The 15,180-nt window shown below is 33.0% G+C and overlaps 1 protein-coding gene across 1 annotated transcript; it reads right to left on the bottom strand.

The window, feature by feature from the left end:
• Positions 1–13,248: 13,248 nt before the first annotated feature.
• On the bottom strand, positions 13,249–15,069 carry LOC111087684 (dentin sialophosphoprotein-like). The gene is made up of 2 exons (XM_022395173.1): positions 14,795–15,069; positions 13,249–14,731 (listed from the first exon to the last, which is right to left on the bottom strand). Exons 1-2 carry the CDS (start codon positions 14,819–14,821, stop codon positions 14,381–14,383), a joined length of 378 nt encoding a protein of 125 aa, XP_022250881.1. The 5' UTR covers positions 14,822–15,069; the 3' UTR covers positions 13,249–14,380.
• Positions 15,070–15,180: the final 111 nt, after the last annotated feature.

Genomic DNA, 15,180 nt, shown 5'->3' with positions numbered 1-15,180 from the left:
CTGCTGTGCCACTTGGGGGGGCCTGGACTTATATAAAAATTCACCTACTTGGGAAATATCTGGATTAGAGTGATTACTAACGTAATTAATAATCATTTTATAAGGACAAGTGCTTAAAACACTTACAAGAAAAAAAAAGAATTTTAGAATGTAAGATAATCCATTACATCCAAATATATGAATTGTTTTGGGGGGGGGAATAAATATTTTACTAATTATTCTAGTATTACGTCATAGCCAAAGTAGTTCATAACATTAGGGAAGGTTCATAAGATTGATTTTTAAAACTCGGTATTCGTTTGTTGACATTTTAAAATAGAATGCAGGCCATTCTTTGACGCTAGAATTTGTTAAGGCCTTGTATTTCGTCTTTACGCAGTAAAATAAAATCCTCAAAATGCAACAGGATTAATCAAGAATCATCCAGAATTTATGTGGACCATTTCATATTTAGTTGATCCACATTACATAAAGATTTTTTTAGGGTAACATTTTTCTAGAATTGTTAATTTGTTTACTCAAAGTAACACAACTATTACAAAATTATTTTTTTTATTTCCACGCACTACTAATATTTAACACTTTTATGACTTCGTAGGTATTCAGTTACTGTCGTATATTTTGCTTTTCTTTAAGAAATATGTTAACTGGGCTGCAATGAATTTATCCTCTTTACAATCTGTTGCCACTGAACTATAGTTCTGAGATCTAGAGATGTCTCAGAGATAGGCTCATTTCTACTTTTTTGGAAACAACTATTTTATAACAAGATATCAGTTATCAAAATATTATACAACTGCTAACAAAGTCTAATTTTATAAAATAGTGTTTTCTTTCAAACAATGTTACAGTAGTCATGCTTGCTTTAAACACCATCCCGTTTAATAGTAGGCCCAAGGATGTTTTACGGTCCCATTTGTCAAAGGTGTTTTGTTGTTCTATCTGTTTTGAATACTGAATAAACCCAGTAGTGTTTAACAATCTCATCTGCTCTGAACATTTCCGTAAGTTCAAATCCAAGAATATTTCTCGGTCCCACAGTAGTGTCCCAAACGGTAAACAGGCGATGAACTCCAGACAGACTCACTGCTCTATGGCAAGTCTAAAGTGCCTCTCGGTCCCACAGTAGTGTCCAAACGGTAAACAGGCAATGAACTCCAGACAGACTCACTGCTTTATGGCAAGTCTAAAGTGCCTCTCGGTCCCACAGTAGTGTCCCAAACGTTAAACAGGCAATGAACTGCAGACAGACTCAATGCTCTATGGTAAGTCTAAATTGTCGGTGTACAGATGAAATTCATATCTCATATCAGTGTTATATGAATCTTGTCATAAGCTTCTTCAGTCCATCATTTCTTCAAAATGTTGATTGAGGTATTTGATCCATTATAAAATGACAAAACCTATAATTCCAGCAGCGATATTTTTCTTTAGTAGTTGACATTTCGGTCTTTAACCTTCATCGTAGTATACAACAACAAGCGTAAAGGTGTTTATAAAGTAATATATAAAATGAACTGTAGTCTGAGTGAGAAACAAAGGAATGCACTTAATTAGTTGCAGTATCAAGCAGCAGTTGTTCTAATACCGTGAGTCATCATTAAGACGGTGAAAGAAAACGCACGAATAAATGTCCAACCGAAAAAATAAAATGTTTTAAAATGCACAGACGTTTAGTCATTGTTTGGTTTATTTTCTCTAACTAAGTTATAGTTATGGTTTGAAAAATGTATACATTCGGATTATAAGAAGATTATCTGGAATGGGGTTGTGTTCATCTGTATAAGAGGGTTATCTGGGATTGGGTTGTGTTCATCTGTGTGTAAGAGGATTATCTGGGTTGAGGTTGTGTTAATCTGTGTGTAAGAGGATTATCTCGGATGGGGTTGAGTTCATCTGTGTAAGAAGATTATCTGGAATGGGGTTGTGTTCATCTGTATAAGAGGATTAGCTGGGATGGGGTTGTGTTCATCTGTGTAAGAAGATTATCTGGAATGGGGTTGTGTTCATCTGTGAAAGAGGATTATCTGGGTTCTTTTTATCTGCGAAGTGACTTTCAATGACCTTCGTTTCAATCTCAAGATCTTCTTGACCTATCATGCGTTATTTAAATCCATCACGCTGTGCTACTGGGGGGCCATATTAAAGCATTACAAGACTTGTTTAATCATATTAAAGAATTTCGAGCTCTTTATAGTGATATTAAAATATTAGAAGTACTTTAGAATGATATTAAACTATTAGAAGTACTTTAGACTGATATTAAAGCATTAGAAGTACTTTAGACTGATACTAACGTATTAAAATCACTTTATAGTGATATAAAAATAACTCCCATACAACTAAAACATGAAACCTACCACCATACTGCTAGGTCATACACATTTCTATGATCAAACTTTGTTGAATGGACGGCAACTGCCTGTTGCAGAAACACAAGTGTAGAGGACGACGTTTCGAAAGTCCTCCGCCTTTCGTCAAAGTTTAATCATGAATACTCTGCCTAAACAATCTATCAAATAATACAAATTTCTACTTCGCGATGCTTTACATAGGAAACTTGATACTTAGTTGCTTTCCAAGTGCTTCTCATTTTGTATACATTTATAGTCATTTTTTACATGTGGCTCGTATTCATAAGTTATTAGTTGAATAGATTGTAAATTTTCTGCCATTGAAAAGCCTGCTGTAACTAAAGATTTGCATGAAATGTTAAAGAGTTTGTTGTCCCCTGGTGGGTTATTGGTAAGTTTACGGATTTATAAAGCCAAAATTTGAAGTTGTATTCACCGTGGGGACAAAATGCAAATAGCCGATTGAATGGCTTTGCGCCAAAAACAACCAACCAACCAAGGCACGGCATGGCCAGGTGGTCAAGGCGCTCGATTCGCAATCCGAGGGTCGCGGGTTCGAATCCCCGTCACACCAAACATGCTCGCCCTTTCAGTCGTGGAGGCGTTATAATGTGACGGTCAATCCCATTATTCGTTGGTAAAAGAGTAGCCGAAGAGTTGACGGTGGCTGGTGATGACTGGCTGCCTTCTCTTTAGTTTTACACTGCTAAATTAGGGACGGCTAGCGCAGATAGCCCTCGTGTAGTTAAAGGTATGAAAGGTGCTGCTGGTGTTCAAGTCCTCCTGCTTACTACAAACTCATTCTAGTCCACACATGACTTTACTTTTATGGAAATAATTTTGTTCAGTATATAAAATACCTTGACGTAAAAATTAACATAAAAACATTTTTATGTTAAGCAGCCTTCAAAATAATAATACTTAAGTCAGCACGTAACAACCATTATAGTTAAATTAGAAACAAAATGCCGTAATCTGGTTTTTTAAATAATTTATTCCAATTTTGTTTGTTTGAAGTTAAGCACAAAGCTACACAATGGGCTATCTGTGCTCTGCCAACCTTTATTCCAATACAAACATGTCGTTATTAATAATAATTATAATTTACTACCTATGAATAATACGAAAAAGGAATATGTTGACAGTGCAATATCCAAATGGTCAATCTGGGGGCTTATAACGCCAAAAATCAGGATTCGGTACCTGAGATGGCCAGAACGCAGGTAGCCCATTGTGTGGATTTGTGCTTAAAGATGAACAATCAAATCAAAATAATGCCATCTAAAATTTCTTTGTGAAAGTATTGTTATAAGGTGTTTTCTCGTAGCGCGAGTGTTTTTGTATTATATGGTAAGATTATTGCGAAGTCCACTACACACTTCATGATAATGAATCAATTTGTATATTTAATAACGTTCTATACCGGCTAAAGGCTACGTTTACTAGTAGGCCTAACTTTAGGAACAACGTGTCAACGGGAATTCCGAAAGCACTGTTATGCCTAACTCACAAATGAAACTCAAGTCACTCACTTGGAAAATTTTTTAGTTAATCGATCTATAACAAATGCGTAGACTGAGTAACTTATCAACTCGATCACTGACGAACAGTCTTAATAACTCTCACTGTCTAACGTACTAAGTGACTCATAGACTGCTTAACTAAAACTCTTTAATTGATGCTGAATTAATTAAGTAATCATAACTCACTCAGTCTGACGTTTTGAAATTGTATTCATTCTATTCCATGAATAATTTAAATTCCATCGAGGCACAAATTTCATGTAATTTCTAGACTTCACACAATTATAACATCATATAAAAAACTTCCTCTAGTAAACAAAACATTAAACTATTAATAACATAAATTACAATAGTATTCACAAAAGTGTATTACTCGCATGGCAACAAAATGCCATTTTACGAAATAATATTAGCTCTAGAATATAGGCTCCATCTGTTGGATATTTAAGAAATTATTAAAATCACCAAGCGGGTGTCACTTCAGCATTCGTCTAGTCAAGTCTAAAACAAAACATTTTGTTCATAGCTTTTTCATTTCACTATGTTTTCAATATAAGACAATATACTATAACATATTGCAAATAGATAGATTTTCGCTATCATCCAAAAATAATTAGCGATATCAAAAAACACTCAAATTTATCAGATTTATTCAACATCTTTAAATGGACGGTGAATATTTTGGTGAATATATATGATTTGTTTCCTTTTACTTTTTTTTATAAATAATGCTTGAAATCAAGCGGAGTTAAATTTCATCTAATGTCTTCGTGACACATAGGATCCGATGCCGAATTCAAATTTTAGTAGCACAAGTGCATGAGAATTACAACAAACTGCCCCTGAATGAGATGATATTCCATTGCCTGTCAACTTCCAGCAACCTCCTGTGCCCATGATAACACTGAAACAATTTGGTTAAAGTGTCTTGCTCAAAAACACAACGACGACGTCCCGGGAGCAAACATCGAACTTGCGACCTTCCAAGTGCGAGTCAAAGAACTAGCTACATGGCCCAAATTGAGGATTAATTAATTTTTATGTGATGATATCATCCACAGTTACTTTGAATAAGGAAAATAACATTTCTGTGGAATACAAGTCAGAAAAACGTAGTAGCAAAACCTGAAAAATATATATATATATATTCACGAAATAACACCATCCGTTAAAAATATTCAAACCTTACAAAAATGTTCCTCATTCGGTTTGGAATTTGTTGGTTTCTTTCAAAACAGATGTTACATACTGTAGTACACAAACTTTTTTAAAGTGAGAAACCTAGAATCTTTTAACTCTTCATAACAGAGCTGATTCACATCCTCTATATGCTCTTGTTTCAAGTTGTGGAGAAGAATGAAACTATAGAACTACATTATAAAAAGGTATAAATCCAACACAAAGGTTGAATCATACTACTAATTTTAAGACTAATCTTCCCTCTCCTATACAGCAAATGTTTTTCAAATTACACAGGCCTGCGATGGTTTTATTGGCTTGAATTTTTTGCATTTTCTACAGTAATTCCTGTATGCTGAATCCAAAATGATATCCATTTTTCTCCATCACGTACAGATTTTTCACAAAACGTCATAACGCAATACACAACAGAAAGACAACACACGTAGTTTTAGACTGAAAGACGTAGATTTCACAAACAAAATCAGGATAAATGTGGATGCATATTTGTTTGGCATCAATGTTCTTCCTTTTTTTTCAGTTATATTTTTGTTAACAAGCATAATAATAAAAAATGATCATTGTGGTTAACAAAATAATAATTTGATCTAAGTAAGAGTTTTTTCTTCGCGATTTGTAAAAAAATCCTTACGTGTTAGAAAAAAAAATGAATATTATTTTCGAAATCTGCGTAGCTGAATTACGAAAAATCTGTTATTAAAACCAAAAACACCTTTTATGAAGTTTAAATTCGCAGGCCTGTGTTATCAATGAGTAAGAAATTTGAGGCAGGTTATTAAAAATTTAATACATAGTTTTCGCCAAATTAAACTTATCAAACAGCAGAAAATTCAGGTTATATTTGTCAATCATCAAAATAAACAACATTAAAAAAAACGTGTTTAGAGAGGAGTAGAAAATCACCTATTCTGATACTAATTTATTCTTTTTCATGTAATTAACTATATATTAATGAATGCAGCAAATGTTTTGGATTCTTGTACTTCACCCTCCTAATCATTCGGCCCGTCATGGCCAGGTGGTTAGGGCGCTCGACTCGCAATCCGAGGGTCGCGGGTTCGAATCTCCGTCACACCAAACATGCTCGCCCTTTCAGCCGTGGGGGCGTTATAATGTGACGGTCAATCTCACTATTCGTTGGTAAAAGAGTAGCCCAAGAGTTGGCGGTGGGTGGTGATGACCTAGCTGCCTTCCCTCTAGTCTTACACTGCTAAATTAGGGACGGCTAGCGCAGATAGCCCTCGTGTAGCTTTGCGCGAAATTCAAAACAAACAAACAATTATAATCATTCAAATTAACATGTTATATTTCAAGAGAAGCCAGATAGAAGCACAATTCAGTTAATGTCAGATAGAGGAGAAGGAAATGAGAATTATATAAGGTAAACTTTCATTACTGATAGAGACAATGTACTTCATGGAGTTTAACCGCATAGTAATAGCCATATTTTTATATGATAGGTGTATTATTTCATAAGAACAAAACTATCTTAATTATCGTTATAGCTTTTTGATATTCCAGACACAATATAGCCCCCCAGTAGCACAGCGGTATGTCTGCGGACTTACAACGCTAGAAACCGGGTTTCGATACCCGTGGTGGGCAGAGCACAGATAGCCCTTGTGTAGCTTTGTGCATAATTAAACAAACAAAAAACAAACAAACAGACACAATACAAGATCAAGTAGCCAAAACAAGAACATCCTCGTTCACAACTTAATATCAGTCTAAAAGATGAAAATCGTTCCCAACTTAATATAGGTATAAAAGATGCAAATCGTTCCCAACTTAATATTGGTTTAAAAATTGCAAATCGTTCACAACTTAATATAGGTATAAAAGATGCAAATCGTTCCCAACTTAATATTGGTATAAAAGATGCAAATCGTTCCCAACTTAATATTGGTATAAAAATTGCAAATCGTTCACAACTTAATATAGGTATAAAAGATGCAAATCGTTCCCAACTTAATATTGGTATAAAAGATGCAAATCGTTCACAACTTAATATAGGTATAAAAGATGCAAATCGTTCAAACTTAATATAGGTATAAAAAATGCAAATCGTTCACAACTTAATATAGGTCTAACAGATGCAGATCGTTCACAACTTAATATAGATATAAAAGATGCAAATCGTTCCCAAATTAATATAGGGCTAAAAGATGCAAATCGTTCCCAACTTAATATGGGGCTAAAAGATGCAAATCGTTCCCAACTTGATATAGGTTTGAAAGACGCAAAACTGAGAGAGAACAACTGTACAAGGTCTAGTATTTTTTGTTTTTTGTCTAGTTGAAGTGAACAATGAAGTTTCCGTTCATGTATTTTGTAAAAAAAATTACTCTTCAACTTTCCTCCCCCCCACCTAAAATTTTTGCTGAAAAGGCGTCTCATATTAAAACTAGTTTCATACTTTTTACTTCTATTCTTAGGGACTTTCTTTAGTCCAGCTGAATACTGCGCAGAATTACAGATTTTAAAAATGGTTTTATATGCGCTAAGTACAAGAAGCATGGTTTCAACGTTAGAATCTCATGTTGGTAAAGGGAAGACAACTGACACTTCCAAAATGTGCAATAACTACACATGTGAAAGGTTTGAACGTACACCATTGACACTTCCAAAATGTGCAATAACTACACATGTGAAAGGTTTGAACGTACACCATTGACACTTCCAAAATGTGCAATAACTACACGTGTGAAAGGGCTAAACGTACACCGTTGACACTTCCAAAATGTGCAATAACTACACATGTGAAAGGTTTGAACGTACACCATTGACACTTCCAAAATGTGCAATAACTACACGTGTGAAAGGGCTAAACGTACACCATTTTCGGTGTGTTTCTAGTACCAGTTTCACACGTTTTATTAGTGTTGTTATTATTATTATTATTATTATTAGAGTGACATATCAAACGAAAGGTAAAATTTGCAAAATAGTTTTAAAACAATTAAAATGATAATGAAACAACAGGAACAAAGCACTTGTATAGAGATGCTTATTTAGAAAACTTAGTTAAAAACAACAGCGATATGTCTGCAAACTTACTACTCTAGAAATCGGGTTTCGATACCCGTGGTGGGCAGAACACAGATAGCCCATTGTGTAGCTTTGTGCTTAACTTCCAACAAACAAACAAAACACAATGCTTTAAAAACTGTCTAAGGCATCAGACTTTTATATAAACATCTAAATGTTTCGGTTGGTCATAGACCCATCGTCATCAGGAAGGAAAACAGAACTGATAAAAAAAGCATATTCAGATATATTTATCTTATTATTTTGCATAATATAAACACATTGATCAATCATTTAACAAAGGTGGTGCTGCCACCTATGAATTTCTGCAATTCCTAGACTCACATCTCCATTTAGAATTAAACTAAAAATCTTAAACATGGAACTAGCGATTCTATTACATTTAGTTCATATTTGTTATTAATATATTTAATCAATTTGTTATTATTCCAATTAACACTATGGAAACAAGGATTGATAGCCAAAGCCGATTCGTTTATTTTTCGTTTCTCTATAGCTGAGTTGTGTTCTATAAGTCTAACATTTTAAATTTATACATGTTTAGCCAATATCAGTTAAATCACAGTTACTAGGGATTTTGTCAATGACAATTTATCTATTAATTTTATTTCATTTTTAAGACTAACCCTATTAAGTATAACCAGAGGTGAAACATTACACGACAGTTAATATATTTTTTAAATACATTACGTTTGAACGTATGGCAGACAAACATTCTTATTATCAGCCTTGATAACCTGTGAAAGTTTTAATCTGTCACAAAACTTATTATATGTTCTATGAATAATGTTACTATAAAATCCTCTGTAAATGGCAATATATCTTTAAAAATTCGATTTTAAATCTTCTTTACATGAAGAAATACTCAAGGCTCTGCAAACATAGACATAATTAACTTTGTTTCCTATTTTTAATTTTTAACTAAGTTTAATGTCAAAGATAACATATGGTTGTCGTGTTTTGAAAATGAACTTCAATAATAAAACGAAAGTTGCCAGCCAGATTTGTGGTTCAACAGACAACCATTTTCACGATCATAAACATAAGGATTATGATATTTCAGTTGGTTGCCAGCCAGATTTGTGGTTCAACAGACAACCATTTTCACGATCATAAACATAAGGATTATGATATTTCAGTTGGTTGCCAGCCAGATTTGTGGTTCAACAGACAACCATTTTCACAATCATAAACATAAGGATTATGATATTTCAGTTGATATCCGTGATCAAACTTTTCCCAGTTCAAATGGCGAGAAATATTTTGTTTGTTTTAGAGCAAAGATACAAGGGGCTATCTGCTGTGTTTACCGCGGGGAACCGAACCCCGGATTTTAGCATTGTAAGTCCGTAAACTTGCCGCTCTACCATCGGGACACGGCAAAAATTATAAATATCACGTATGTATGTAATTTTTTCTTTTATCTTAGGATGCTTAACCTCCAAGGAATGAAGAAATATTCCGAACTAAAACATAGAAGTGAATGTTTGATATTTAAACTATATTTATAATTTAGGAATCACGTCTCAATGATAATATTTAAAATATTTTGACAGAAACACAACATGGACTGATGTAAGAGTTGTAGTTACTTATATTTTTCGAAACCTGTAATTTCAATAAAGGTTCCTCTAAAACACGTTAGGTTATGAATTGTCAAGGCAATCAAAATCACGTGGTTCCCGTAGGATAAAGGGACAGATTTTCTAGCTTTGTTGAAAAATGAAAATTTAAAATCTACATCGAATTCGCTGGTTTTCTTTTATTTCGAAACTGTTTATTATATTATTCAGTTATTTGCCTCCTTGTTTTCAGGGCCATCTGATTCAAATTTAGAGGTTTTAAATCGTATCGACTTCAGTTACAAAGAAATATACCATGTAATTATTTCAATCCAGCTGTTTCTTATATATATCCGTCAATAATAAATAAACAGTTTTCAACAAATAAATACCGTATTTTTCAGAATATAAGACGCACCCTTATTTTGGAGACAAATTTTTGGGAAAAAAAAGCTACAGTCGCATTTGAAAGACTTTTATTGAACAAAAATTCAATTTAATACTTAAAAAATTTGGATAGATTGTTCTAAACACAAAAGAGCTCAAAACATCAAAATAAGAAAATACAGTAAATCAAAAAAGGGTACTGTTATTTAGTTTGGTTCAAAACCTACAAAATTTTCATTGCTTTTACTGTAATTTTTTTTTTTATTATTTAGGGAGCATTATAAATAGTTATACTATTGCTATAAATAACACATTCAACTGAACTAAACTATGCATGCCTATTTAAATATATTTACACATGGCTTGAAATCTGTTCAAACTATATATTATTCATACCTTCGGTGTATAGGACGCAAGAAGATTTTGACATCAAATTTTGGGGTAAAAAGGTACGTCTTATACACCGAAAAATATCGTACCTGAAAAATAAAAACAACTTCAAGTAAGTTTTAAGTATTACACTGCAAAATAATAAAATATAACAGTAAATCTAATGTATGAATTTGATATTATTTGCTGTGAAACAATAGTTATGACGTGTTGAAGACAGTATAGATGTGTTGGCTTGTTAATTGTGTTACTTTTTCTGACAATCGCAACTACCTTTCTTTGTTTCGAATTTCGCAGAAAGCTACACAAGAACTATCTGCGCTAGCTTTCCCCTAATTCTGAAGCATTAAACTAGAGGAAGGCAGCTAGTCAACACCACCTACCGCCAACTCTTTTATCAATGAAAAGTGGGGTTGACCATCACATTATAACACTCCCACAGCTGAAAAGGTGAGCACGTGGGTGACGTAATTCGAACCTGCGACCCACAGAATGCAAGGAGGTATTCAGTCTTCAGCAGCACAAACACGATTTCAAGCATTAGGCTCCAGCTCGAGATGAAGGTTACTAAACTTTACAGCCTGGCGGTGAAAACTAGAAGTATCAAAGCGTTGGAATCGTTCGGACTGTTACACTATTTTAGATGGAAAAAATCAACTATCTTGATAAAAGAACGTTTTTGCTTCTAGTCAAGTTCAATATTTTCCAAATGAAGTATTCCTAAGAATGCAGATTGTAACATGTTATTTATTATGACAGTGAAACAAATGAAGTATTCCTAAGAATACAGATTGTAACATGTTATTTATCATGACAGTGAAACAAATAAAGTACTCCTGAGAATACAGATTGTAACATGTTATTTATCATGACAGTGAAACAAATGAAGTACTCCTGTGAATACAGATTGTAACATGATATTTATCATGACAGTGAACCAAATGAAGTACTCCTGTGAATACAGATTGTAACATGTTATTTATCATGACAGTGAAACAAATGAAGTACTCCTGAGAATACAGATTGTAACATGTTATTTATCATGACAGTGAAACAAATAAAGTACTCCTGAGAATACAGATTGTAACATGATATTTATCATGATAGTGAAACAAATGAAGTATTCCTAAGAACACAGATTGTAACATGTTATTTATCATGACAGTTAAACAAGTGAAGCATTCCTAAGAATACAGATTGTAACATGTTATTTATCATGACAGTGAAACAAATAAAGTACTCCTGAGAATATAGATTGTAACATGTTATTTATTATGACAGTGAAACAAATGAAGTATTCCTAAGAATACAGATTGTAACATGTTATTTATCATGACAGTGAAACAAATGAAGTATTCCTAAGAATACAGATTGTAACATGTTATTTATTATGACAGTGAAACAAATAAAGTACTCCTGAGAATACAGATTGTAACATGATATTTATCATGATAGTGAAACAAATAAAGTACTCCTGAGAATACAGATTGTAACATGTTATTTATCATGACAGTTAAACAAGTGAAGCATTCCTAAGAATACAGATTGTAACATGTTATTTATCATGACAGTGAAACAAATGAAGTACTCCTGAGAATACAGATTGTAACATCTTATTTATCATGACAGTGAAACAAGTGAAGTATTCCTAAGAATACAAATTGTAACATGTTATTTATCATGACAGTGAAATTAAAGTTTGAGCGATGCCAGAAATTAGTAACAAAAATATAACTAAAGTCACCATAAATAACAAGATACACCCTATAAAGAGAAAGGCAAAGAATATGTATATCAACTGAGATTTATCTAAATAAAAATGTTAATTCTACTACATTTTTCATTAGCGATGTATTTTGTCCTGAAACAAGCTTTTTAATTTAAAAAGTTGTAATGTCTTTGCTCTAAATCTTTTTTTTTGTCATAAGTTCTGTCAGTTTTATTCAGTATTATATCCGGACATAAAAAATGGTAGTAAGATAATGAAAGAAACTAGCTTTTTAATTTAAAAAGTTGTAATGTCTTTGCTCTAAATCTTTTTTTTTTGTCATAAGTTCTGTCAGTTTTATTCAGTATTATATCCAGACATAAAAAATGGTAGTAAGATAATGAAAGAAATTGTGACATCAAGGTATGCGTGTACGGTTGGAAATATAATGAAATGCTTGAGAATGACGAGCTGGATAATCTATCACTGTTTGTTAATGACGAGCTGGATAATCTATCACTGTTTGTTAATGACGAGCTGGATAATCTATCACTGTTTGTTAATGACGAGCTGGATAATCTATCACTGTTTGTTAATGACGAGCTGGATAATCTATCACTGTTTGTTAATGACGAGCTGGATAATCTATCACTGTTTGTTATTAAGTATAGAGCTACACAATGGGCTATCTCTGCTGTGCCAACCACGAGTAATGAAAAAAGGTTTTGAGTGATATAAGCTTTCAGAATTACCACTGGGGGAGCTAAGTAAGCACCCGAATGTCATCATTAAGTTACAATGACGTTATAACTATAGTGATGGTTGAGGTGAAGTTAGAATTTAAGGGAAAATATCCAATGTGATTTGGTGAAAGGCTCACGGTACATAAAAATCACGGAATGCTTTATAAATATATATATAAAATTAATATAAGTTAACAAAGACAAGACAATGCTGTACAATACTTCTGAAAAGACGTTGGATCGATATTTCAGTAACTTTAACTAAAAACATAAGCTACACAACTTTCAAAGTATTTTACTTTATAACGAGTGATTGAGAAAACAACAAAACAATTTTGAAACATTATATATGATTTATTTTACTTTAAAACCACTTGTCAAAATTATACAAACTGGACAATATGACATATCACCGATTATTAATTCTTGAAATATTACCAGGTAAGAAAATAGCATAGATTAGATGAACATCAAAAACATTACAAATGGCAGATGCCAAACTAGTGAATATTTTGCGTGAACTAATATTATCCATATATAAATTGCGTTTTGTTTCATCACTTTTTGACAAGACGTTCGATTTGTACCTTTTGTTTCAGCTCCTTCCAAAATATACGAACCCTCTTACCAGTAAGCCAAAATAAGAAAGGTTCATCATGTGAGTACCCACTAAAGCGTGGAATATGAGTACGATCAAACTTCCATTTCTTACGTACGGCTTGATTCAGCAGAACATTTCGTATGATGTGTTACTTCAGTAACAAAAAGGATTTCTAACACGCAACCAATTGAAAGTTAGGGGACTAGAAAAGTGTGACAAATATAAGGAAAGGTGTGTTTTACAAATGTATTTTCCTAACTCCCCAAACTCTGCATCTAAGATTTCTATATAAGTATATATAAGTACAAATTAATTTAAGCTTATATCCACTTGTTCGGTAGACTGTTATCATTGTAAGAAAAGTTTGAAAAATATGTCATAAGAAGAGGCTTAGCCTTTCAACATTCTACATCAAAGCTATTTGATTCGTATAAAGTGTGTAAAATATAATATATGGTGTAACTCGTTATTCCATGATTTCTACTGCAAATTTAATATTTTAATGTTATAACCTCTAATAACCTTCCGCTCGTGCAGATAGCCGACCGAATACGTTAATTATCCGATGTGAAAAAGTTACGAAAACATATGACTCATCATAACGTCACTAATTAAAATATTTAGCTTACGTCAAAGAACAAATTGGACATGTTTTTAGTGGTTAATTCTATATATTTGTCCAAAGTGACGAAAATCTTCACAGTTTAATATTTTTTAACATACATATGCACACGCGCGCGCATGCGTGAATATTTCGGATCTTTCATCACACAAACATTAGTTTTTCCTCAATCATTTTCAGTCCTTTTTTCAACGAAACACATTGTTGTTTTGAAGTAATAATCAAAAAATTATTTTCCATTTTCAGAAACGTTTAATTTCAATTATATTCGTATTAGATGGTAAAGTCATTAAGAGATATTGTCCTCCGTGTCTTAAACAAGCATGAAACGAATCAAAGATGTTTCCATGACGACTTTGATTTTCTTCATATTTCCTGTCAGAACTGTTAGACGAATCAAAGATGTTTCCATGACGACTGTGATCTTCTTCATATTCCCTGTCAGAACTATTAGACGAATCAAAGATGTTTCCATGACGACTGTGATCTTCTTCATATTCCCTGTCAGAACTATTAGACGAATCAAAGATGTTTCCATGACGACTGTGATCTTCTTCATATTCCCTGTCAGAACTGTTAGACGACTCTAAGATGTTTCCATGACGACTGTGATCTTCTTCATATTCCCTGTCAGAACTGTTAGACGACTCTAAGATGTTTCCATGACAATGAAAATCATCCATACTCTTAAGCTCTATTACCAAGAACAAAGAAATCGAAATTTTTCATCCCCACAAATTACTTATTCTTTTGTAATGTTTTATTGTCGTTCCAGAAGTTTTTATTAATAACGTTTTAAGTAACGAAACGGTTTTAAAGGCTTGCGAACCAGTTTCATGAGCTGTTCTGTTATTTTATCTGTTTATTAATTTTATTCTTTTTAATCCTCAGTTTCTAAATTTGTTTACAGCCAAAAGTGTGTTTGTTTTTGAATTTCCCGCAAAGCTACACGAGGGTTATCTGCGTTAGTCGTCCCTAATTTAGCAGTGTAAGACTAGAGGGAAGGCAGCTAGTCATCACCACCCACCGCCATCTCTTGGGC

Source organism: Limulus polyphemus, unplaced genomic scaffold, assembly GCF_000517525.1.
Source record: "Limulus polyphemus unplaced genomic scaffold, Limulus_polyphemus-2.1.2 Scaffold2474, whole genome shotgun sequence".
NCBI classification, from domain to species: domain Eukaryota; kingdom Metazoa; phylum Arthropoda; class Merostomata; order Xiphosura; family Limulidae; genus Limulus; species Limulus polyphemus.
Note: the sequence above shows the minus strand (reverse complement) of the source record. Positions and strands in the feature narration are given on the sequence as shown.